This window comes from Gymnoscopelus microlampas, assembly GCF_963454915.1.
Source record: "Gymnoscopelus microlampas genome assembly, chromosome: 15".
NCBI lineage: Eukaryota > Metazoa > Chordata > Actinopteri > Myctophiformes > Myctophidae > Gymnoscopelus > Gymnoscopelus microlampas.
In genome coordinates, this window is record NC_139952.1 from 19,912,730 (window position 1) to 19,939,027 (window position 26,298).

Below are 26,298 nucleotides of genomic sequence, written 5' to 3' on the forward strand. Positions count from 1 at the left end.
AACGCAAGTGGATATCGGTGTGAAAGAAGTAGAAACATTGTACCCAAAGGGCCAGATCTACAAAAACATAGCTATGGGTGCAGTCGTTTTCTGATATCGACTTTGGGCAAAGGAGGGGTTTCTAATTATGTATTTAGAGCATCATAGTTGACAAAATTAGTGGGAAATTAGGCACGTAAACACTACATAAATGTGGAGATATATTTGGTATTGGCGTTCAAGAGTGTCATGATCAACCTTCCTCTGGTTGCTTTTGAGGAGGTAAAAACACTAGATATTGTGCGGGGGGGGGACAGAATAGACTGAACGTAAACAGTTGCATAGCTGAATCATGTGCAAAAAAAACACAGAAAGAGAAGGAAAAATGTTTGTGCATGTGGGGGCGTTACTTGTGTGCATGAACACGTGTGCAAGTATTTGTATGCGTTTCTGAGTGTGAATACTGTGTACAGTATGTGCCTTTGCAACTGAGGAAGGAAAATAACCCCCTCCCCACCCATTCCAAAAAAACATCCCAGCCCTGAAGCTGGACAAGCTGAGAGTCTCGAGCACCACACAACAACCACACGCACCAACAAAACAACTGTGGTCCGAGGATGGAGCCCTTTATGGTCTCAGCCTCTTATAAAAACCCAAACTTGCTGCAACTGTGTGAGTGTTTGAGAGACATGGTTACATGGTTTTTATCTTGCAGTCAGAGCACTGAGGGTGGCTGGGGGAGGCTTTACGCCAGGGGGGGCGCTTTGGGGCAGCCAACGAGGCCACCGAGACATTCGCAGTCACTTTAATTGTACTTGGATGAGAATAAAAAATGCATGACAAGCCACCTCTGTTTACTTTCAATGGCTGGCGTTTTTCCCCCCTCTCCAAAGTTAAACAATGGATATGAGTGGAAAAGGATTCTCTCTCTCTCTCTCTCTCTCTCTCTCTCTGCTTCTCATCAGTATGGGACTAAAGCTGTTACAAGAGGAAGCTGCAAGCATAACTGCCCATTTAAACGCTTGCCAATGAATGAGCCTTCCACACAGTGACTTTAAGTGCTGCCCATTGCCTCTTGGAGGTGTCAAACATATAATTGAAATTTTGAAACTTGGTCCATGTCAACGTTCCAAATTCACTCATTGGAGTGTGTAGGAAGGGAGTGCTCCGTGTTGCATCCACCCCTCCACCGACCCACCCTCCATATGATTCAAAACTCTCTCCTTGTCAGCTTTTATACAGTGGGCTACCACGTGCCACCTCTCTAGTCACTGGCACTGCCATTGCCAGAAACTGCATCACTCCAACAATGCAAGCTGGTCCTTGGCCGGCATCCATGCGTGAGATGGGAAAAATGCATGTAATTGGTGAGAATCTCTGGCTTCCATCGAGACAGTAATTGGCCAGAGAGAGCCCTTGTGAGAAATGTGCCGCGCAAACGTTTTCCCTGATAATCCCATCTTGTGAGCATCTGGCAGCACCGTGGTTATAATGGCTGAAAAACACAATGGAGACATACATGTACAGAGCAGGAGGAACAAGGGTGGGAACGTTCTTAGGGCGGGAGAAACAGACTGATAGGAAGTTATAAATACAATTGTACATGTACTTAATATCCCCAAGATAATGTGTTAATGTAGCTGTGTGTGTGTGTGTGTGTGTGTGTGTGTGTGTGTGTGTGTGTGTGTGTGTGTGTGTGTGTGTGTGTGTGTGTGTGTGTGTGTGTGTGTGTGTTATAAAGAATGCCTATAAACTAGGCATGAAAAAATAAGTTCTGGTGTATTACTCTTTGGTTTGTAACAAGGGCATCATGCAGTATAGATGTCCACTTTACTTTTTACATAGTGACTGCACAGGTTTCAAATCCAATAATAACAGTTTCAACCTTGCGATTGACAGAAGCATTCTAAGGAGAGATGAGCCCGACCGTTATATCAGTTTGGCCAACACATCGGCCATTATTTGACTTTTTGACTACATCGGTATCGCAATTATGCAGCCAACGTGTCCCAGTTTTTCTTTTTGCTTACCAGTTAAATGTTCTCAAATAGAAACTTTAATCAAAACAGTTTTTGAATCAGATTTCAACATTTTGCCCTGTTTTTACTTTCTTTTTCTTCTTCTGTGTGTGTGTGTGTGTGTGTGTGTGTGTGTGTGTGTGTGTGTGTGTGTGTGTGTGTGTGTGTGTGTGTGTGTGTGTGTGTGTGTGTGTGTGTGTGTGTGTGTGTGTGTGTGTGTGTTATTATTTCTCAAAATAGCAGTCAGAATATCAGTAAACAGTGGTCTAGGACTCTCCAAAATCGGGATCAGACACAAAATCTGGCATCAGTTGGGCTCTACTGTGCCAATATCAGCCCATACAACACTCCAAACACATCCACATGTTTACCTTACCTGTAACCTAGCAACATCTACTGCCAGTTGTAGTAACAAGGTCGTTTTTACAGCTTGGCACCTAAGGGGCAAGCAGCCTATAGGGTGTCCATCCATCTGTCTGTCTACAGTATATGTCTGTGGCTAATCTCACAAATCATTGGGCCGATAGGCACCACATTTCTTGTGCATGCTGCCAGTAGGATGGGAATTTTTTAAACAAGATGACATTCCTGGTGGACAAAGTACTCAACCCCAGTACTTGAGCCAAAGTAGAGAAACTCCTGGTCAAATATTACTAAACTACAAGTGAAAGTAGTCAGTCAAAATTGTACTTAAGTTAAAGTACAAGAGTAATTGCTTTAAAAAAAGACTTTCAAAAGTACATGCTTTTAAAAACACACAAATGTTCAAAAGTAAAAGTACATTTTCTTTTTAATATCAATGCTCTGCTGTATTGAAATGTATTTCAAAAGGTTTGAGAACCACTGATGTAGAGAGCAAAAGCAAGGGAATAAAGGTCACCCATGTACTGTAAACAGTAGACTCAGAGCAATATTCACGTGCCAATTAGACTCATGTGCCACTTTTGACAGGAACATCCAGTGTTCTACAATACAACAGTGGATATGTCTGTACTTTTCAAAACTTCAGAAGGATTATACTTGGTGCAGCCAGAGTGCAAATAAAACTAGCTAAATGTAGCTTCCTCTGCCAGTGATTAAGGCGCGGATCAATAGCTATGAGCATGATCAAATGCACTAAGCACGAGCAGGAAATATGCATTTCATAGTTGAGCAGTGAGAGCTGGCTGGCCACTGGCCCTGCAGCTATGAGGGAGCTACAACCACAGAGTGACTTACTGGGAGAGAACTGGGAACGCTGTCAATGCAAAGTACAGAGTCTACCGGCCATAACACCACACACAGACACACACACACACACACACACACACCCACACACACACACACACACTCTGACACATACGCACACGCGCGCATGCACACCGAAAACTAACTCACACAGAGACAGACACGCACACAAACAAATACAAAGAGGCTTCATCAACAAGCACAGCCTGCATCTCTGCAGATCCAGACGAGAGCACAAACATACAGTATGGAATGATGCACACGATGCAAATAAACAACGGACATACAAATAAAAGACATAAGGAACACAAGCACGTGTATGTACATATAGGCAACACTCTCAAGACAGACAGAGACACACACACACACACACACACACACACACACACACACACACACAACAATATCCCAATATCCATGTGCTGCAGGCCACTATGTATAAGCCATCTGGTCCACGTTAAGTGCAATATAAAAAGCTCATTCAGATACATGGTGAGTGTGGATGCAAACTTGGCACAGTATGGACCAGCCCCCCCACCACCACCAACACCACCACCTCTCACTGCTTAGGACTGATTTAAGTCTAGACATCATATTGGAAAATGGCTCGCACGCCACAAATATATTCGGAACGTTCCGGCACCACCGCTGCCATGCTATTTATGGAGATAGAGCTGTGTGTGTGTGTGTACCTGTGTTTGAGAATAGGTGGAGCAGAGAAATGCTAGGTGCATGTCAGCTAATGGAAAACAAATGCAGACAAAGTCACAAAAATATAACGTCAGTGTTTCATTAATGGCTAATCTGGTCAACCTGGAGGGCTGTGTTTGAGAGGCATAGGACCAGGAAAGAACCTAATAGTTAGTGTGCGTGCGTCATACTTAGACGAGCATCAAGCAATACTATTAAAAAACAAAAACATTAATGTGATTCACCGATGATGTTGCTATGAATTACATTTATAATTTGATTCTGAAAGGAGGAAAACTAAAAACGAAAGAACCAACGAAAGAAAGAAAGAAAGAAATGAAATGGCTAGCAGAGGACAGACTGTGATGGACAAAGTGAGCATCATGTTGACAGAATAAAAGAAAGGCAGCATGTGAGATGGACAGAGAGTGAGTGGAAATGACGTGCGCACGCGCACGCACGTGTGTGTGTGTGTGTGTGTGTGTGTGTGTCTGTCTGTTTGCCCGCTTTTATATGTGCGAGACTGGGCAGAACAGACAGATCTAGACGCAGGATCCAGGGACCCAGTGACTCTGTTCCTTCCATTAAGGATGTGGTTCTCTAATCCTGTTCTGGGGACCCAGAGAACTGCTGGCTTTCATTGAAGACATCTAATCAGAGATTTAGGTCATTTAGGCCTAAGACTACTTCCCTAGTTTTTGAAATGGCTACCGATACGGGGCAAAAAATGCTCAATCACTGCTACAATCTGCCAGTTAAAAACATTCTACAGCAGGCTATGAGCAATAGATATTTTCTGCATAGCTTGTGCCACTACATTTATTTTCATTTTTGTTTAAAATATAAATGATATTTTCCTGTATGGACTGTGCTCAAAACAGATGAAACTATGACGCTTAAACTGTAATTTTCAGCCTGACTGCCAGCCTTTTGACCGGCTAGTCACTAGTGTATTAGTCACACTCTACCTGGGACACCAAGTGAATGCAAATACATTCACTGGCATAATGGGAAAACCAGCAGCGATGTGGGTTCCCCAGGACCGTGTTGAGTGCCACAGAATCAGGAGGTGATCCCTAGCAAACTCACCAGGAGAAACTGGGTGAACTCTCCGTAGTTCAGCTGCTTGTTCCGCTCTGTGCCGAAGTGCAGTTGCATGAACTCGCAGTCCCAGTTAAAGGGGATATGTTGGTGTATGGTGGTCTGACTGAACACCTGCTTCGCGTCCTCTGTGGAGTGGATGAAAAAAGGGGGTAAAATATACATCATCATCTTAACGATAAAGCCTGAACAAGCCTACAGACAGTACATCCAGATAGGGACAATAGCACATACCAACTCCAAAGGTGGCACTGTGTCAAGTGTTTACTGGGTTAATCATCTATAAATATATCAATTTACGAATCAGAGGGGAGTGACAAATGAATTAAGCTGTCAGACAATACACAATCATTTCAAATCCCTTCACGTTACTGGGAGACCCGGCGGTTACACAGTTCTGGGTTATATATTTCAGTAATAATACAATACATAAACAACGTGAAGCTGTGACACGGCTTCCAATGATTAGCAACAAGATTCAACCACAGTTTTGACCAAAACCTCTCAGGCATAGTGTAGTGGTGGGTTACAGTGATGGAGAACCTCAATGTATTCCAGTAGGGAGTTCCAATTCTACCGTGCTATAATGTGTGCTAATGTTGCATCTAAGGTCTTTCCCATGAAAAATGAATCCCTTTTCACCTTGCATTTTCTTAGTCTCATTACAATATTTGTATCATTCTTCACATGCATACTGTATATGCAGTACTGTGTGTATGCATATTTATAAGGGAAACATTAGTAAGTCATAACCCCCAACCCCCTTCATATACTGCCGGAGGTTCATGATTATATTTGACAAAATGTCCACTTCAATCCCGATGGGGGCAAATCTGTTGGAATTAATTACGATTGAGACTTAAGTTCCTAAACTCACAGTGGGTCTTAAATGATACGTGACAGTGCAGGGTTAAAGCTGCGTAGGGCCGAGGTTGTTCGTGGCTCTACGCTTGGAAGGAAAAAAGTTGCTCCGTCTGTCTGAGCCTCTCTGAGCCTCTGCAGCCAGTAGAAGACAGAGACACTGAACATGAGCCCCAAATTATAGCCTTACTAAAGAAACAAAAACAAACCAACAGAGCGACCTGTTTCTTATTACCAAACAAGCTGCGTCTCTGAATGAGCACAGAGAAAGCAAGAGAGAGGAGAAAGGGAGAGAAACAAAATTTCTTTGACAAAATCTGAGAAATTGAGGGAGAGCGAGAAAGGGAGGCAATTTTTATTTCAGTCAGGCAGTACTTTTTTGGAACAAGACAGGTCCGCCGCGGGTTTTTACACTTTAATGAGGCAATAAATATACAGCCTTTAACTCTTTAAAGGATAGGTGCAGGCAGCACCACTGCAGACCCCAGAGTTTATATTATCGGCTTTTATGGACCTGTCAACACCATGCCCTCTTTTTTCTGTTGTTTTTTAGGTGTTTTTCAACACTACTCTTTTTATCTTTCTGGCTCCGATACAACTACAGTAACTGCATTTCATGCGCTACGTTCTGTGCCAGTTTTTATGAACTCTAGATTCCAGCAAATTATGGATTCATTATTTGTAGAAGCAGTAAAAAATAAATAAAAAAAACTTGCATTCAACCCCTTGTTTAAAAATGCTGCGTGCTTTGCCGCTTGTACTTAATTGAAATTACTCGGGTTATTATCAAATAAAGACGGCTTTACAGAAAAATGAAATAAAATGAAATCAGAGTGCAGCCATTTATTGCTTGGAAAAACAAACTGGGCTTTAATGCAACTTAAGCCACAGCAATTAATGCTTTTAATAGGTAATAAAGCAGGGAGTTGTTATTTTGGTTGACTTGGAGAGGCTCTTTCATCTAATGAGCGCCAAAGAGAACTGGAGAGGGGCCGAGAAAAGAGAGGAATTCTGCAACACATCACAATAAAGCAACTTTGACAAGTCCATAGTCTCAGTCACAAGTTATTTGCTTTCAGTGAAATGGTCGGCCGATGCGAGTGGCAGACACAGTCAGTGTTTGTGCATGGTGTAATGCGCGTAATGTTTTTCATGCAATTTTCCACTTGTGCGCAAGGCTCATTGCTCACTGGCATTGGGATATTCATTAACCTTTGGAAGAGGCAGAAAAACAACAGACCTTTTAATTGCCACTGAGACAACGTCACTCTAATTGAGCCTTTTAAATATGAAAATTTACATATGTGCATATATAATCAACTGCAATGATCTTCCTCCCCGTCGACAGCAACAATTAAAAGGAAATCCGCGTACTCTTCCCTGCTTTCCGAGCAAGACGTGTGCGGTGCATTTCAAATCAACCCTAATGTACCGGGACCTCACACCTACAGAAGCCTGGCATTAGGCTTGTTTAAATCAATTAGGCAAATGTGAAATATGCAACAAGTACAAATGTCTTCTCTTCCCACCTCAGGGTTCCAGGCTTCAGAGTAATGCTGCCAATCACACGCGCACAAACACACAGTGATCTATCTCACCCTACACCTCTTCCTCTCACCCACCACCACAGCCCTCATCACCACCACCCTTGGCTAGCAAACGAAATGTAGGCTGACAATGTTTTGTTTACATTTACAAGCACTTCAATTTATGTTAAATTGCTTTCGTTTTTAATTGTGTCACCTATGTATAGAATATCCTGCTTTGCAAAGCAGAAGAGATTATCTGAGATCAGACTATTAGACCTATTATTTATAGTAAAAGAGGAGTATTTTGCCATCAAACTGATTCAAGGACACATAAAAGGGCAATGGCTCGAAACTATATTACCATTGTGTCAATACATTTGCATTAAATGTCAAACAGCAATATACAGTACAGTATATGTTGCTTGCCATAGGTTCCTCTATTTTCATTTTAACAAGACCAAGGACACATCCCAGGTCTCTCATAAACTATAGGACATAAATAATAGAGTAGCTGCAGGTCATCAATGGATATCAATTAACCTTGGCAGGGTTGGCATGGCCTACATAACAGAAGTTGGCAACTCTGGTTTAGTTGGTCAGTAAAACTGTTAGTCGAGGCATGGATGCGGGGCTACTTACCAAATGTGACCATCCCGTTGCCCGTTTTGTCAAACAATAGGAACGCCACCATGAAGAGGGCATCTGGGGCACAGAGCACCGACTCAAATGCAACAAACTCCTGGAAGCAAATCAACCTGAGACAGATGGATAGAGAGAAAAGAGAGGAGTGAGGGTAAAAGAGTGTAAAATACTGTCAAGACAAGAGCCTCTTACAAATGCAATGTGTCAGTCCTGTGGCACCCTATTGAAAAACCAAAGTATAAAATGTGAGTCAGTACTTTCTCTACTGCACTGTGCATTACCATAGAAACAGACACAAATGATTTATTCAGTACAAAAATACACAACAAAGCGTGTGAACAATTCTTCAAGTGTCCAATGATACGGATTAAACAGATACCAGTTTTAATACCCAAAATATGATGTGTTTCTATCAGACAGCAGCAAACTGGTACACTTGCAACAGCGTATCATTCAGCCTTGAGCATAATTCAACAAGTCATTTAGCCCAGTAGCCCATTATTCTACTTCTAATATCATAAACTCAGTCACCATGACTCTAAGAAAATAGAGCATTTTTTTAAAAGCTCAGCATATGCCGCCTGTCTAACTTGGCAGCTGGCACAGAGGGTAACATTTTTTTTAAAAGAAAAAGAGGGGGAAAAAGAATTACATATTTCGCCGTGCCATTTTAAACAAGTGGACAGGCAGGGGAGTTAGCTGGAAGCCAACTAAGGAAATCCTTCAATATAAACTTAACCCATTCAATCCGGGAACACATCTGTGTCATTTTAGATTTTTAGCTGTAACCATTATTTTATGCTTTGACCATTTAAAAAATGCAGCTATACAAGCTCATAGTGCAGCACTGAGTGCTGCGCTATGAGTGCTGCGCTATGAGCTAAAAATCATGAAGGTTTGTGCAAATCTTTGAATATATATATTTTTAAAGCGAACATTTGTAACTCAAATCTGTGCTTCTGGGGGTCCCTGGAACTAAATATTTTGAGATGGGGGTCACCAACAACATATCATTTTGGGTGGTCCTTGACATGAAAAAGTTTGATAACCACTGATATTATAGCAACAGAAGTGTTTCAGAAAACTATTAGGATTTAGAAGACATTTGTAGAAGCGCCTCAGGTCTTAATGGCTTAATACAATATGAACCGTAGTGAAATGTCTAAATGGGCCAAGGCACAGGAAGACATTGAGCGGTAGCTTAGATGCACTGGAATTAGTCAACACTGTAAGCGGTGTTGGCAGCGTTAGCGGCTGCCAGTAAATAAAGACCCTATTACAGTATCTGTTTAGGTGTATAGTATGTTTTGCATTCATGCGCGCGTGCGTGCATAAGAGTTTTGGTGTGCATGCAGGCACACACAACTCTGTCTAACTCCCTCTTTCTCCAAAGTCTTAGTGTTCTATCCATATCAATAATATTGAGGGGAAAAAACACATGCATCATAATCAACAAGACAAGAATAAACAGGTGGGTGTATGAACCCACTGGGACCCCCAATGCGAGAACGGTGAGGACACAATCCAGTCCTAATTCTGGCCAGAGTCCCTTCAAGTCCATTATGAATTTCACAAATGGATAGGATAATTACAGGAGGGGGGTCAGTGCTAACGAGCAGTCCCTGAGCATCTACCTATTAAATCTATTTCAATTTATGGAGGTGGGGGTGTAGCAATGATTACATTTTTTGCTGCCCGCACTAATTAATTATGTTACTGATGAAATTCAGAGGAGTGTGTGTGTGTGTGTGTGTGTGTGTGTGTGTGTGTGTGTGTGTGTGTGTGTGTGTGTGTGTAAGAGAGAGACATGGACACGTGGCTGTTCATGGATGTACGTGTGCAAGCTCACATCTGTGTGTAAATATCTCAAAGCGTGCAAGTAACTGAACAAGCAATTTTGTGTGTGTGTGTGTGTGTGTGTGTGTGTGTGTGTGTGTGTGTGTGTGTGTGTGTGTGTGTGAGAGAGAGAGATAGAGAGAGAGAGAGAAAGCAGGAAAAAAAGCAGACGTACACAGAAATCCAGAGCGAATAAGCCTGCGTGTCAATGTTTTTCCTTTCTCTGCCCATGGCGCTCGAAAATAGAAAATACATTTAAATCATCTGTTGTAATTTCAATCCGAAACTAATTGTTGTATTAACTAGCCGGGCGGTTTTAAGAACGGGGGCCTGTTGGCGAGTGGGTGGCAGCAGGGGCACAAGAGCACACCACTGCACGCCAAGCATCAGCTGTTAAGAACAGAGCAAATATCAGCAGTGATCTGAGCATCACTGAACAATGAGCGTTCCTATCAGACGGACGGACGGACGTTCTTTGAAGTTATACCGGCATGAGAAGTCCAGTTGATAAATGTGCTTACGTTGGGACCGGGCAGTGGTGGGAAAAAAAAAGTACCAATACTGCGATATAGAAATACTCTGTTACAAGTAAAAGTCCGGAATTCAAAATGTACTTGAATAAAAGTACAAAAGTATGGGCATCAAAATGTACTTAAAATACCAAAAGTAAAAGTACTAAAATGTTTGAAAATAGCAGACCTACAAGCTCACAACGCGTCGCATCGCGGCGCGTTGTGAGCTTGTACATCTGCTATTTTCAAATAGCTTAGGTATAAAATAAGGCTAAAGTGGTTAATGTTTGTTTCATAATATCATCATTTATATCTGAAAAGTAACTAGTAACTAAAGTTTTCAAATAATTGTAGTGGAGTAAAAGTACAATATTTGCCTCTCAGATGTAGTGAAGTAAAAGTAGAAGTATTGGAAATTGGAAATACTTAAGTAAAGTACAAACACCTCAAAATTGTACTTAAGTACAGTAGTTAAGTAAATGCACTTAGTTACTTTCCACCACTGGTGGCTAGGCTAGTCGGTGCACGTCAAACATGGGTATACTGTGTAGGTAGCAGAGTAGTCCTGTCCTGACTCCTGCCTGTTTCCTGGAAGACCAATATGTCTCTGGGCTGAAACGGATTCCTTTGGCTGAACGGTATTTGTTTGCATGCAGGAGACCCGGGGGGGGATGTAAACATTAGGAACTTGTCGGGGGTCGTGTTTGAATGTAGCAGAGTTGCACTGCCTGTAGTCCAGAAGCCTAACATCTACACCTTCCACCCGCCACTGTGCTTTGTAACAAAGTAGGCATGCCTTAAAATGTCACCTGAATATAAATATTCCATGGTGACTCACCTGGTAAGAGCACATACAATATAAATAAGGCTATAGTCCTTCCTATAGAGTTTGAATGCGACTCGATGCTGTTTGCTGCATGTCTTCGCCTCTATTTCTCTCTCGCATCTCAATATGTATCAAAAATAAAACAGAAATGCAAAAAATAAAGATTCCCAGAGAGACGGATGGACACACAAAAACGTTTTTTTTTCACACGCATCAGTTTACATGAGTGCCTGTCTCTCTGTCTGTGTCTGCCTAGACATGGATAATGAGGATATTAGTGTAACCGAGAGCATTGTTGATCACAAGAGGATTGGCCGTGGTTTAGACTGGCGAGACCAGAGAAGATCCAGGGGGCATTACCATAAAATATACACACATACAGCACGTGTACCTGCTCATACAAGTACACACTTTCATAAACATGTAATAGATACACATGGGCACATTACATACACAAATACCATAAATGTGCATTTGCACATACTGTACACACAGTAACACATACTGGCATACACAGTACACACACACACACACACACACACACACACACACACACACACACACACACACACACACACACAAACACGCACACAAACACACAAACATGCCCACTCAGTTCTCTAGCCAAGGATGAAGCTTATGATGGTTGATTAGCAGCGCCATGACGACTACAAAACAATTACGATGGGAGGAGAAGCCATCGCTTGACTATGTAGTGCCGACCCCATCAAGACGCTCAATAATCAAATCAACAGACAGCATCTCCCAACCATCAACTGCTATGGCATGTCTCCAGGCTTTCCTCTATACATGTACACACAGTCAAACTGCATGGTCGAACTGTGCACAAAGGGGCTAATGTGATACTGCAGCCAAGTCTGCAGAGTATACTTTGAGCATTCCCTGGGATTTGTTGAGTCTTTAAATTGACTACAACCGTCGACCCGTGACGTGTATCATTCTCATATTCCTACAGTCTATGGAACTCTGCGAGACTCTGATGGACCAGCACTCGCACAAAAAACTTCAGATGAGAGCTGCTACGTACATGCAAGAGGCAAACATGATGACCTGAAAGATTACCAGTGTTCTGGTAGACTGGTGCCGACCTCAGTCCGATGTGCGATTTCTCCTGACACCCTGTGATACCTTTGTTTTTCTTCATCCTATCTCTGTCATCTCCCCTGCAGGTTATTAAATAGGCTCCTTCAGAAACACAAGAGAGCTGGGGGTCTGGAAGTGTTGTTTACAAGCAGCGTAAGTGCATGGTGTTGGTTTAGGGCGAGGCGACGGGCCGACAGCTCTGCTCGCTTGATGGTAAAGAGAGGAAGGGGGGGTTGAGCGACTTCAATAAGCCCTTGTCTCTCCGGCATCCTAGCGTTGTTGCTGACGAGCCTTCCACCCGCCTGGCCCAAGCTCACACACAAACGCACAGCCACATGCACATCCACATGCACTGGATCACGGTATCTGCTCCATCGTGTTTTTAGTGTGGACACCCACCAGTTTCTGTCCACAATGCCCATGGCAGCCCGCTGACTGCAATTTTCCCAGCATGCTTTCTTAAAGTTTTTTTTTTTTCATTTTTACCGCCAAGAGTCTATAGGTGCCTGGGGATTTTTCACACTCCAACAGGGTGGGAGAGATGGAGAAGAGGCATGTGTGGGTGATTGAAAGAGACACAGAGGGAGCTCTGTATCCAGGTTATGCGGACAGAGAGAGATAAACAGAACTGGGGAAAGCCAGACGGCAAGACAGAGGAGAGACCCAGAGCGAATGCAAAAAAAGGAGAGGACAGTGTAAAAGAGATGGAAGATAAGTCAGAATGGAAGGATCAAAGCATCGACCATCTAATTCTTCTTGGTAGTCAGCGAATGCGTCCAACAACTCTACGAGCCCCAGACACAGACACAGACACAACGCCCTCTTCGACAATCCCACCACCTCCGTCTGAGTAGAAGGGGGCTGGAGGGGGGTACAGAAGAGGGAGAAAAGTGATTTCAACAGAACAGATTGTTATGGCTGTCACTATATCACCAGATTTTTTTACACAGTCACCACCAAGGGGGAGGCGGAGAAATGCATTATGCTGTTTACATCTCCAAAACGCACACTTTCGCATATAGTTGCTGTCAGTTTTATATTAATGCCCTACTTTGTCGTACAAATGTTGCACAAAAGTAGCAAAAATGGGTTGTCACATCACATCACAACGTATTGTGAGATTGTAGACTGGCTAATAGTGGCTATTGGCTAATTTCAACATTTTTGGAGAAAGTGGTCAAGTCTGTCTGTGGGTTTTATAAATATTTAACCAATAAGAAGCAAAAAGAGCTTGTGACTAAAAAGTTATTTTTCCAAATTGTTTTTTTACGCTCGCTCTCATGCACAAAAAATACAGACACAAGCACACTCACACACACACTCACACACACACACAAACTGCAATCCGACCCCCTCCGAACTCCATTACACCCGACTCATCTTGCTGAAATGGAGTCTTGTCCTACCTGTGCAAAACAGCAGCAGACACATTAGCTTAGAAAAAAAACAGGCACATGTACCCACCAAAGTTTATTGTTTACGACTTATTTGCATGTGAGCTGTGAGCAAAATCAAAATACAGCTGCTAAAGTGGTTTGTTTTCTTGCTCCCATTTCTTTTCATGACGCTTTGCACGGCAGGTGCTTGAAAAACAATGCATTTGTGTTTTCAGCTAGCATTAAGGGGCTGATGCTGACATCCCTGCGCCTGCATATCTATTGTTTTTCTTTTTCCTGCTCATGTATGCCGTCCTGTAATGTAATCATCCAGTCTCATTGTCTAACCTAATTATTCAGATTTTAGAATAACAAAAAGAAAAGCAGAACAAATTTGAGTAAGAGTATAACAAGGCCCTTACCATCATGTCAACTGTAAACAAACAGGGCCGAATCAAAACCTTGCTCTTTATTGTATTATTTGAAAACCCATGATCAGTAAGAGAGACACGTTTTTCCATTTTGCCCCGATGTCATTTCAAATCCCCTGCACAGAGGCAAAATGAGCTTTAGATACAGAGTTTGAGCAATGGGCTCCTAATAGATTTACCCCCTTAATAACACTGATGCCACAGTCACCATTTATCCCGCTCCAAAGCCACACAATGCATGGGAGTGCTGCTGAATAGCATGGGCAATTACAGTGCATGAGTGTGTGCACGTGTGTGTGTGTGTGTGTGTGTGTGTGTGTGTGTGTGTGTGTGTGTGTGTGTGTGTGTGTGTGTGTGTGTGTGTGTGTGTGTGTGTGTGTGTGTGTGTGTGTGTGTGTCTGTCTGTCTATGCCTCACTATGTTGCGCTTTCCAACCTCACAACAGCGTACACCCCACGTTCTACTTAAAGCAGACGTATTAATATGAAACTCTGCAGCCATGTGCACTTTGCTCTTTGCAGGAGCCCAGGTGGTTACCATAGCAATATGTTGTTCTTTTCTTTCTTTTTTTTGGCTTACCCTTACAATGTATTACCCATCATTACATATCATTAAAAACATACATATTAATGTAAAAAAACAGGGTGATGGGGTTTGAGTGGGAGGGGGAAGTGTGAAATTAGGGGTGAATCTACAAAGAAGAGGGAAAAAAACACTTGAAAAGAGGCCTTTGGTGGATGGCTTGATGTTTCTTTGCACAATAATTCATATGAAAGACATCTATGCTTTTTTTTTTACACAAAACAATTTGGTAAAATAATGTGTTTATGAAAATGCAAAATAATATTAGGAAGATGGTCATGCATGATCAAAGGGACGCATAATATATACGTCCTTGCAGCTTTTGTGATGAAGTCAGCAACATGTAAAAATCCTGTGAGTGATCCCTTATCTGGGCATGTCATAATAGGCAAACATTCGGGAAAAATAGCACAACTACAAGCTCACAATGTGTCACAGCACGACGCGTTGTGAGCTTGTAGATCAGCTATTTCGCTATTTGACGTGCAACGAAATATATAGGTTGATGCGGTTAACTCAGAGTTAAATTAACACTCAGGATTTTACTGTGACAACTGGCTAGATGGATATTCAAATTCACTATATGTTAATCTTTGGGGTGTCCTGGTGGTTCAACCCATTAGGATTTGAACCACATAGAAACAGGCCTGTTCACAACATCATGGTTGGTTTCAAATCCAGCTTATGTCTCACTTTATCTCCTTGCTATCTACTCTATCCCTTCTTTGCTAATTCCCCACACAGAAAATGGATGTCATGTTTCATAAATGGCCCATAAATGTCATGTTTCACATGGCCCAAGAACCTAAACTAAATGCAAAAAATATAGTGCATATATAAATATATTTTCTTTTTGCAATGCTATACTTTAAAATGTAAACATGAAATACATGTGAATTCTGTTTTTGGTAAGGCAACATCTCCACAGTACAATCTAATACAATAAGAAATGCCTCAGCAATGCAACGTCACAGTGATATCTATCAGAGACGTTTTCAACCTTTCGAATACTAATCTTACATGTTATTCCATTAAGCTTACAGTAAATCTTATTGGCTATTGCCAAAGAATGCATAGCAATGAAATGGAAATCGGAACTCCCACTGCCAATTGGATTGTGGCTTACAGTGTTGAACAGCTGTACACCCCTAAAAAATATAACATATACTCTCTAAGAAATAACATACACATGTTTTATAGGATATGGCAACCCTTTCTTACTTATCTCGAAAATCTCCCATCCCACATGATTGATTGATCATATTAGCATGGTCTGTCCCCCCCACCACTTTTAATGTTTAAATCAATATTGTGGTATAACAAGAACAGTATTATTATGGTAAAGACGCTATCTCTCAACCTATAAGTAATTGTTACACATGAATTTCATTACTGTTACTTTTTTTAATTGTTATTATTTTTGTATTGTAATTAGTCTTTTTTTTTTGTCTCCCTATTTTTAAGTGTATGTAGGTCTACGATGTATGTATTGTATAGTTCGTTTTGCCCCTTGGTGAAGCCATCGAGTTTGTGTCAACTTACAGAGACAGTTGGGGATTTATTTTTTTGTCATGTTAAAAAAATGAAATAATGTTCAAGAGATGTTTTCAAAAAGTAGCAAAGAAACGAACAGTAAAATCATCACAGTTAATTAAACTTCAACTAATTGGACCATTTGGTTCCATGTGTAGACTCTCCGAGTTGAATCAACACTAGGGATTATCATGTGACTCTGATCTCTACATTTTGAATTATTTTATACCAGTAGCAGCTGGTTCTCTGCCCACAGCTGAACAGGACACCTACCCATCTTTCTTCTGGTCCACCACCCCAGCAAGCAGAGTGGTACCATCGTCAGATAGTTTGAGGTCTGTGTGGGCGTGGAGGAAGCGGGCCACAAAGTCTTCTGGTGACATGAAGGACTCATCATTCTTCTTGATGCTAGCGTACTGCAAAAGGTGGAGAAAACTATACTGATTTACAGATGCATGTTGGATAGCTAGTGTTTGAAAAGAATGCTGAATCAGGTCATAAAGATTGTGGCAAGAAAAACATTAGTATGGTGTTTGGTTTTTTTTTTTAAAGCAACAGAAAAATAACAATCCCACCTTTTCAAAAATGGATTTGAGCTCAGTTGCATCAGCCCTCTTTGGCAGACCTACCTGTAAAAGTAAATGGTAAAATGGTAAATAGCACTGCATTTATATAGCACCTTTCTAGTCTTTCTGACCCTTCAAAGCGCTTTACAGTGTACTTCACTTTCACCCATTCATACACACATTCTCACACCAATGGCAGAGGAAACCATGCAAGGCGCAACCCAGTTAGGGGTTCAGTGGCTTGCTCTTGGACAGTTCTGCCCCCTTTGCCGTAGCTGAGTGAGTAGAGAGGTCGCCTGGGAAACATAGGGAAGTGTCCCTGAGCAAGACACTTAACCCCCAACTGCTCCGCAAGGCGCTGCCCCTGTAGCTGCCCATGCCCACTGCTCCTGATACTTAGTTGATGGGTTAAATGCAGATACTACATTTCACTGTGTATAGTGTGTAGCCTATGCAAATACACAGTGACAACAGAGTGCAGACATCAGCATAACACAGAAGATGTTGGGAGCTTAGCTTGCATGACATCTGTAATCGTGTGATGTGACAAAAGTTGCATCTGAATCTGCCATGACTTGACAACTGCATTTCCCTCAGGATCCAGGTCTGTCTAGTGTCTATCAATCTAAATGTTGCACATTATGCAGATTAGACACCCCTGATAATAACTAATTATTTGCTTTGAAAACAGAAAAACTAAACTGGCCTCCCACCCACCACCTAGCCACAGGCAACTCTTAGATTCCATTTTTAATATCTGGAATCTAGAGTTGCAATAACAACATCCAAACAGAAAAGTCCTATCTGATTGTATTAAACAACGTTAAACCCACCAACATTGCAGCTGTATGGAAAACTAGAATTATCCTCTTTCTATCTGCAAAGTTTTTGTTTCATAGACATGTTGTTAATAGCTACTTTCTGCCAAGAAATTCTGTGTAGGTGATACTTTTTTTAAGTGTTCGAGTTTGGAAGCGCTTGTTGGAAATCACTCAACGGTCCTGCTTACCACCCGTTTCGAAATTGCACATAATGCAGGAGGCAGCAGCAGGATGAAAACGAGCGCTTCCAAACTCCAACACTTAGAAAAAATAATCACCTGCACAGAATTTATTGACACTAAGTAGCTCATAATATGTCTACGGTGGACTTTTATTAAACAAAAACTTTGCAGATAGAAAGATAATTCAAGCTTTCCGTACAGCTGCAATGTTGTTGAGTTGAACGTTGTTTAATACAATCATATTGTGTTTGGCTGTATGGGCTGTCAAGGGTTGGTATTGCAACTCTAGATTCCAGATATTACCCACCACCCTCACACTCTTCCACAAATGAGACGTGGGAAACGCTGTATTGTCATCTTAAACCTCCTCAAACCAGGGGACCGTAATAATGAACTGACTCTCATGCATCTGCAGGTGGTTGCATTGCATGCTTCTCCTGATGCTGCACCGGTGTAGCATTGAAGCTAAGCAAGGCAAGGTTATCATTGATTACAGACGTTTTTTTTTTTTGTAGGAGACATACATGCGGGCAATACTGTCTGTAAATGGGAAGTAAACCTACTTGAAAGCTTTAAAGATATAACAGTTGTAGCTAACAAAGTAACATTGCTGCACGCTGTGATCACTGGATAAACGCACTTTGATATAACTGTTAGCCAGGCTGGCTACTGTGTAAGTCCCAAAGTCAATGTCATGTGGCCCGGTGGCGTTAACCTCCAACACATCCTCTTAGCAAGCTAACGAACCAGTGTTGCCAGGTTTAGTGAGAAATAAGCAACCAGGTCTTTGAAAACAAGCCCAAAAGAAGATACATGAGCACTTATTATTTGAAAAAAGCTCACACGCATGTAGATCTGCTATTTTCAAAAACCCTTGCAATAAAATGTGGAATATTTGGAATATTTATTTGGAAACATTCTACCAACACAAATGCTCCCATGGCACAAAACACTTAAAATATTTGAGAACCACTGGTTTAAATAATAATTACGAAATTGTGAAGCAAGCCTAAAATAAGCAAGTACACCTTAGAAAAGAGCCCAAAAACCGCAACCCGCAACTAACCAATATTTACAAGCAACTTTACAGAAAAAGAAGCCCAAAATCGCTTATAATAAGCCGACATGGCAACCCTGCTAACGACTAGTTAGCAAGCTGCCTCAATCATCCTTGCACAATGTCATCCAGTGCTTTTTGACAACACCCCCCCGCTGTGTCCCTGCGGAGATGAGACCCCCTGCATCACTGCCAATGAGTGCGATGGCCATTCGGAAAACAACCTGAAATCCTCAGGAGAAAACAAGTCTGCTTACCTTTGCTGCCATTCTATAGCAAGCTTATACTGTCAATTGGCTTCCCCGGTACGTACACTTCCTTGTGCGTGACGACGTTCCCATGGTGATCATCATGCGCCGGTGCAGCGGATGAGAGAGGATCAGTGGCACGTGGTGCAGGGCAACAGGAGGAGGAGGGGGCGGGGTGAGCAGCACGTGCATAGGATGATAACAGGACGTGGGCACTTAGGGACATCTGGGCACCTTGGTGTAAAATTGGCTATTTTGTCCAAAATGTTAAAAATGAAATATTAGAAAAATGGTTAGGTAAGGTATACAAGATTAGAACATGCTTAAATATTCGACAATTAAGGTCTAATATTTTTTTACAATTGCTACAAGTTGTTCCAAAACCTGTATATCCAGTAATTTTGGGGCAAAAACAAGAAGTTGAAGGATAAAATTAAGTCTGCTAATGATCATGTATACTTTACATTACTTAAGACCATTTTTCAAATATCAATTTTTTTAACATTTTGGACAAAATCGCACATTTTTCATCGAGGTGCCGAGATGTCCCTAGTGCCCCCACCTATCCTGTATCCCATAGGATAGGACACATTGATGGATGAATCGATTGTCTGATGATGTGTGTGTGTGTGTGTGTGTGTGTGTGTGTGTGTGTGTGTGTGTGTGTGTGTGTGTGTGTGTGTGTGTGTGTGTGTGTGTGTGTGTGTGTGTGTGTGTGTGTGTGTGTGTGTGTGTGTGTGCGCGCGTGCGTGCGTGCGTGTGTTGAATTTGAGAAATTAATATTGTGTGACGAGTGATTGAATACTTTATTAGTCAAAAATGTTAACGGCACGTGGTGCAGTCAGACATTAAGGCTAAAAGGATGACACAAAAAAGTCCTGGGGACTTGTTTTCAAGTAGCTCTGGTCCATATCATTAGTTGAGGAGAACTGCTTCTAACGCAATGGAGCAGAGCTAGTTTTCAATTCATCACCATAGAATAAAAATTGCACAATAATACATGTCATCAACAAATATAAAACACTATATGTAAAAAGGAGAAAAACGGCATCAGTGAATGACACCTCCTTTCTATATATATTGCATCTCCCCATGTGGTCTCCTGATAGATGATTTACATCTTTTAATGGATGGTGTCAGGGCATTCCACATTTTGGTAGCAGAGTAGTAGAATGAGAATTTTCCCATGTTTGTTCTATATTTGGGTAGTACTTTCCATATTTGGGTAGTACCTTCTATATTTGGGTAGTACCACTACCAAATATAGAAGGTACCATGCCAGATAAATGGTTGTTTTATGGTCAAACAAATATATTTTGGGAGTTAGGCATACAACTAGGAAAAGTTCAGGTTGGGGTTTTACGGAATTACAATGAGACGTTTATAGGTTTAGGGGTTAGGGTTGAAGTTGTGCCTGATTTATACTTACACACCAGTGTCGTGCTTTAGAGTTTTAGTTTTGAAAATGAAAAAATGTATTACGCCTAATGGTATTCATAAAATAGCTGTCCTAAAATGTAGTGCATGTGCAGGTGCTTGTGTGTGTATTCCTGGGTACATTATCATGGAAACAAATAGATTATACGGTAGTATATTTTTTGATGTCCCTATGACTTTAATGTTCTGCTATAAGGACAAAACATAAATGTTCTGCAGTCTGCACACTGTAGCTCCCTTAGATGCCATTTATTGCCACATCTGGTGCAACGACCTATAGAAATGATGGCCTACTCCATCGCAAAGAACTCATTTTAAAATTTGAAAACCTCTTCTTTTCAGCAAGCATCTTACTGTGTAGTATTAGGCTGTGTAGTTCCTTCCTCACACCTCCTCTTCCTCACAGTAAATGGTTCCTATACTTTATTCCCAGCCTTTCCAACCTATCTGTGCATTGTTCCAGGGTGCGAAAAAAGGTGGAGAGAGAATTTCATGACTACAAAAGCAAAGGTTAACATTACTCACAGCATAAAAACAATTTAAAAGGGAGCAAAAGGGCTCTAATGGCCCGACGGTCTTCAAAGAAAATGCATTTTGCACTCAAAATAATTCATAGCTTTTTGCCGGTGGCTTTTCAGCTTCCCGGAGACCCAGCGTGAACCACTGTATTTTTCCCAGCAGGCTCTCTGCTCCTCGCAAAATGGCCTTCGCCAGGGCATATTCCACATCCCCTGCAAATATTGACGGCACAGGGTCCTTGGCTTATTGGAAAAATGGCTGTAAGTAATGTTTTATCATCTTGTGCAATCTCTGAACCTGTATTTCCTCCTGTCATATGACAATATTTAACATGATTAATGATTTGTTCCCATGACATTTTATTTTACAGTGCTGTCACTCCACCACTAAACAACTCACTTATTTGTGGCATTTACCGTGGAAAAGATGAGCCGGTATTTACTTTGCTTGCTGTATTATTCATGAGCTGCAAAAATTATTTGAGGCATGCAAACTGCTGCGTCTAGCTGCTCTGACATATGCATCCCTTCTTAGGCTCAGGGAAATGAAATGTTCTGCAATTTTAGCTGAAATGTTTTTTCTTTGTTTGATATCACTTAGGATCAAATACTAAAACTCTATTTCAGGAATAGACGGACCACCTCCCAAGTAAGTGGGTAATAAGGATAAACCCTGCAACCTTTGAACTTCCATGGCCGGAGGGGTCTCCTGTCCACATCCCCAAGGGCCCACGTGTCCTGACAACATGAGCGATGAGTGACGACCAGCCGTCTCGAGCCACAGCGTTCTATTTTTATCCCCCTAAACACAGAGCTTCCAAAATAGACCCTAACTCTAAACAAATGATTAATTGGCCACTTAGGGTTTCCCCACTGACCAACAAGTCCTTGTTAACAGCCAATAACGGTAGCCATGGGGGTCAAAAGGTTTTAAGGCTTTCTAATAAAAGTAACAGAGACTTGGGGATGTGTTTTGGAGGAAGATGCTATGTCTCAGTTTGAAATGCTGACAGGTTAATAATCCCCTCTCAAATGGCCCCACCACGCTAAAATGGCCAGTTCGCTCTTACTTTTATTGCTATCATCTGTCAATCATTTGTGTCTTTCTTTTTTTTCCCTCTCCCTCTTCTTAAGTGGACTGAAAGGGTTGGACAGCTACACAGAAATACTTTGCCAGCGGTCACTGGGAATATTTTTCCTCCACTCTTCTTTTTTGGTGTAATGTGAATTTATGGACTAATGCATTCCCAAATAGATATTCATGATATGGAAATGAGATTCAAATGATTTAGTGACATTTCAACCTGAAAGAAAGGGTCACGGTATTGGCACCGTCACGTTTGCCACGGTTCAAGCCTAAAAGATTCTATCACAATAACGTATTGGTTGATTATGACACGAACAGACAAACGTCAAAGAATGATAACATTTGATTACAAGTACAGTTTTGTGCTCACTGCATGTAGGTGTATCATGTTTAGCACCAACAGTGCAGTGTCTTCTTTCAAGAAAGACACGGGTGGGCAAACATAATGAGTGTTCTGCTATGCTGCATCATTAGTAAACAGGGTATCTCATAGGAGAATAAAGTATGGTGGGCCTCTCTAGTCACGCAGGGATTTCACACGCACACACACACACACACACACACACACACACACACACACACACACACACACACACACACACACACACACACACACACACACACATACAGAGGTTGCAAACATCCATTGTGCAACAACAACAAACCATGCAAAACGTAGCGCTTGCCAAAGCAGAGATTTTATATAACTTAGGAGTTGCACCAAAACCGCACAGCAGACAGGCTGTCCAGATAGTGTGGGATGTCCCAGACAAATCTGTTTTGCATTAAAGACACGGAGATGGTGAGAACAGCAATGATGGGAGAAGCAATTTGGCACGGTGAATCTCATGAAATTACCATCAGTGCACTAATGTAGCCTACAGTACTCTCAAGACAAAAAAAGTTGTATATATTGAAATGGATTTTTATTCTATTTCACAAATTTAAATTTGTACAGTGCTTATATGGTTGAGTAGCTCTTTCCTTTAGCTCTATTACACTTTTAATCTATGATTGTCAAAGCCATAGAGTTGACCTATACATATGCATATCCTATAGGACTCACTTTATTATGATTCTCCTGTTTTTCTACACACTCAACAGTATGTCTTGTAATGTACAGTACTTACGTCTATCCATAGTCAGTGGTTTGTCAAACTCTATCCTGAGTCATAGAGTGGAACACGCACTGCTTTAAAGTGACATTCACATAAACACCATATCTCCTGCAGTGTGACAAGCTCCTCTTTGTTTACATTGAAATGAATGACTGTTTGAATAACTTCCCAGTGACTTAGAGTAACCAGTCAAACTCACTCTGCTTACATTCAGCTGCGTAGCTTGATAACCTGGATTGACACTGGACTGAATATATCAGAACGAACAGTTGGCAACGGCCTGATGATTTCAACTGTTTCATTTCAGAGCTGAATTTCTTATTACAAATGCAGCATACTGTACATCTGCTTGTTAATGGGATAAGGACATGCTATGCATACGCACACATCATGTTTATTGTTCAGAGATGCTCATATTCAGCCACACACATCACAAACCTAACCCTGACTTTTGACTGATTCCCACTGACCGCATGAATTCCCTCACCTTTACCTCTACATGGCATAACCTCGAACTAACTCTAATTCTAACCCTAAACCCAAGTCCGAACTCATCTCATCATAACCTCATGTCAACATTTCTATACTTTTTTTGGTTCTCGCCAAGATATTAGTACAAGTACACGCATGCACGCACAAATATACTTGCACCAGCAGTCGTGCAATTGTCCTAAACCTCAAGGTGGGCTGGCCTTGCAGTAGCTTCTGGATATGTCTGGTTAGCATCTTTCAGTTCAGATGAAGCACTAGAATAACCATGCTCCGGGGCATCTGGGATGGGCAAGAGGCCCAGGGCCGGAGGGGCCTGCATGGGGAAGGAGGGGATGGGATCTTTGAGATGGCTCAAACAGGCCAGTGAGCAGGGCCTGCCCTGAGCCCCTCTCCTCATCAACAACAAGGACCCACACTGAAGCACAGCTCAGACCCTGCAACCCGAGAGGGCACTGGGGTCCCCCGGCCTGCATGTCTGCCTTCTTTGGGATAAATGAACCCAGATGCTGCCCACAAACACAGAGGGACCAGGCCAACAGAAATGAAGGAGGGGGCGGGGTGGGGTGGGGTGGACTGATGGTGGGGAGAGAAACGTGCAGAGAACGAGGAGGCTCGACTCTTTTTTTCTTACCCCAGCTGAGGCAGTTGTCTGTCAGATTCCTGTGCTTTCTCATAACCGCTGATCACAGAGGCCGACATGCAAGCAGCATTGTGGGGGATGACCAGGTGGGGGTGTTTGTCTTTGAAGGAGAAACGAGAGCAGTGGCAAATCTTTAAGTCCTTTCCTGTTCCTCTTCCTGTCAGATTGCCACCTGGACGCAGGAAAAATATCTGGAGCATGTGCGTTTTTGTGTGCGTTTGTGTGTGTGTGTGTGTGTGTGTGTGCGTCCAAATGACAATGAATTCTATTCGTCGGAAGCCATTTTAACACGACATAAAACGTGTGACTGTGTGTTTGATCCTTGCGGTTTTATTGAAGGATTGCTATGCAGATGTATGCAATTCCATCTACTCAACTGCACTCAGTACTGCACTTTATCCCAACCCCTGAGCTGTCAGTTTGACGATAGGGACTCACTTTCTACAGTGATTCTACCTGTCTACATCTTTCATAAACAGCTAAAACATCTCTGCTTGTCTACTTCCACTCACCCTACTGAGAACTCATTTATCTTATGGGTGAGCCAGCTACGCGACGTGAAGCACAATGAATACAAATACTGTATAGATCCCAACGTTAAAGTGACCCGCCAGATAGGCAGCCATCACATTAAATTCACTGTGTGAACAAATGTTTAGACATTATTTTTTCTTGCCTCATTTTCACTCTTTTCACAGCTATAAAAAAAATGTAAACCTTTTTTGTAGTCCACCTGCAGAACAGAACGCAAACCTATACAGACTAGCCAGAAGTGGATGGTATTTTAAGAAAAAAAAACGAAAAAAGAAACAGCTTCATGAAAAAAACACAGGAATGGCCAATGCTTTTCTTTCTCTCCACTGCCTACTTTAACGCAGTAGCTCTTCAAAGCTTCTTTTCCACTGCAGACTGTAGTGGTGTGTTTCTCACCAGAGACCTCAGGAGTAACCTGTGTCATTACCAATCTGCCAAACTCCCCTGATGCCATCCAGACGGCCCATCCTGAAACACACACCAGCCTCTTTGTTTGGCCCACTTTGGGTTTAGGGCAGATTTTTTAAACCTTTTTTTTTTACTCAGTTGGACAAGCAAAGACACACACACACACACACACACACACACACACACACACACACACACAGTAAAAAAAAACAAAGTATTAATTTAATTCTGACAGCATCAAAATGTACCCGTTAAGCTATTTGGGTCCACTTTTTACGAATTGACAGAGGATTTTACTGTGCACACACAAACACACGTAAGGAGGCTCACTCTGACCCATGGGCAGATACACACTCACACCTGTGTCAGCACCACACGCACGCAAGCACACACACACACACACACACACACACACACACACACACACACACACACACACACACACACACACACACACACACACACACACACAAACCACCCCCAGTCTGAGGGAGACGCCACAGCAAGGAATAAACGACAAATTTCCTATTTCATTCCACTAAGTCCTGTCTGCTTTAGCTCACTCCTAACCCGGCCTGCCACTTCGGAAGACCAAGAGTTAAGTCAGGGAGGACTAAATTTCCTTGAGTGAAGCGACTGTCAGTTCAAGTTTGCTTCGTCATCTCGAAAGAGCGAAAGAAAAATGCACCCCCAAACCTTACACGCATTTTGTTTTCTTACAGCACTGCAGAGCCAAGTTTGAAATATCAAAGGAAACCACTGCACGAGGCTTTAGTATCTGTTGAATTATGATGATCAAAAAAAAAAAAGGGTGCTGGGAATTTAAGCCTGGCTTTGATCTTTGAGGTTTGTTGTGAGCCAATGCTGTTTAGCTCCCCTGCATGTCATCATGACCATTAGCAGGTGGTGACAACTATCTGATAAGGCTGACCAGGAGGTAAGC

At 42.0% G+C, this 26,298-nt stretch overlaps 1 protein-coding gene across 1 annotated transcript in view; it reads right to left on the reverse strand.

Annotated features, from left to right (window-relative positions):
• Positions 1 to 16,865, reverse strand: part of slc25a13 (solute carrier family 25 member 13) — a 58,859-nt gene extending 41,994 nt beyond the window's left edge. The window contains exons 1-4 of the mRNA XM_084080944.1: positions 16,823 to 16,865; positions 16,521 to 16,663; positions 8,045 to 8,160; positions 5,004 to 5,143 (exon numbers count right to left, since the gene is read on the reverse strand). Of these exons, the coding sequence (XP_083937070.1) occupies positions 5,004 to 5,143; positions 8,045 to 8,160; positions 16,521 to 16,630 (366 nt within the window). The 5' untranslated portion in view covers positions 16,631 to 16,663; positions 16,823 to 16,865. The remainder of the gene's footprint in view (positions 1 to 5,003; positions 5,144 to 8,044; positions 8,161 to 16,520; positions 16,664 to 16,822) is intronic.
• Positions 16,866 to 26,298: the final 9,433 nt, after the last annotated feature.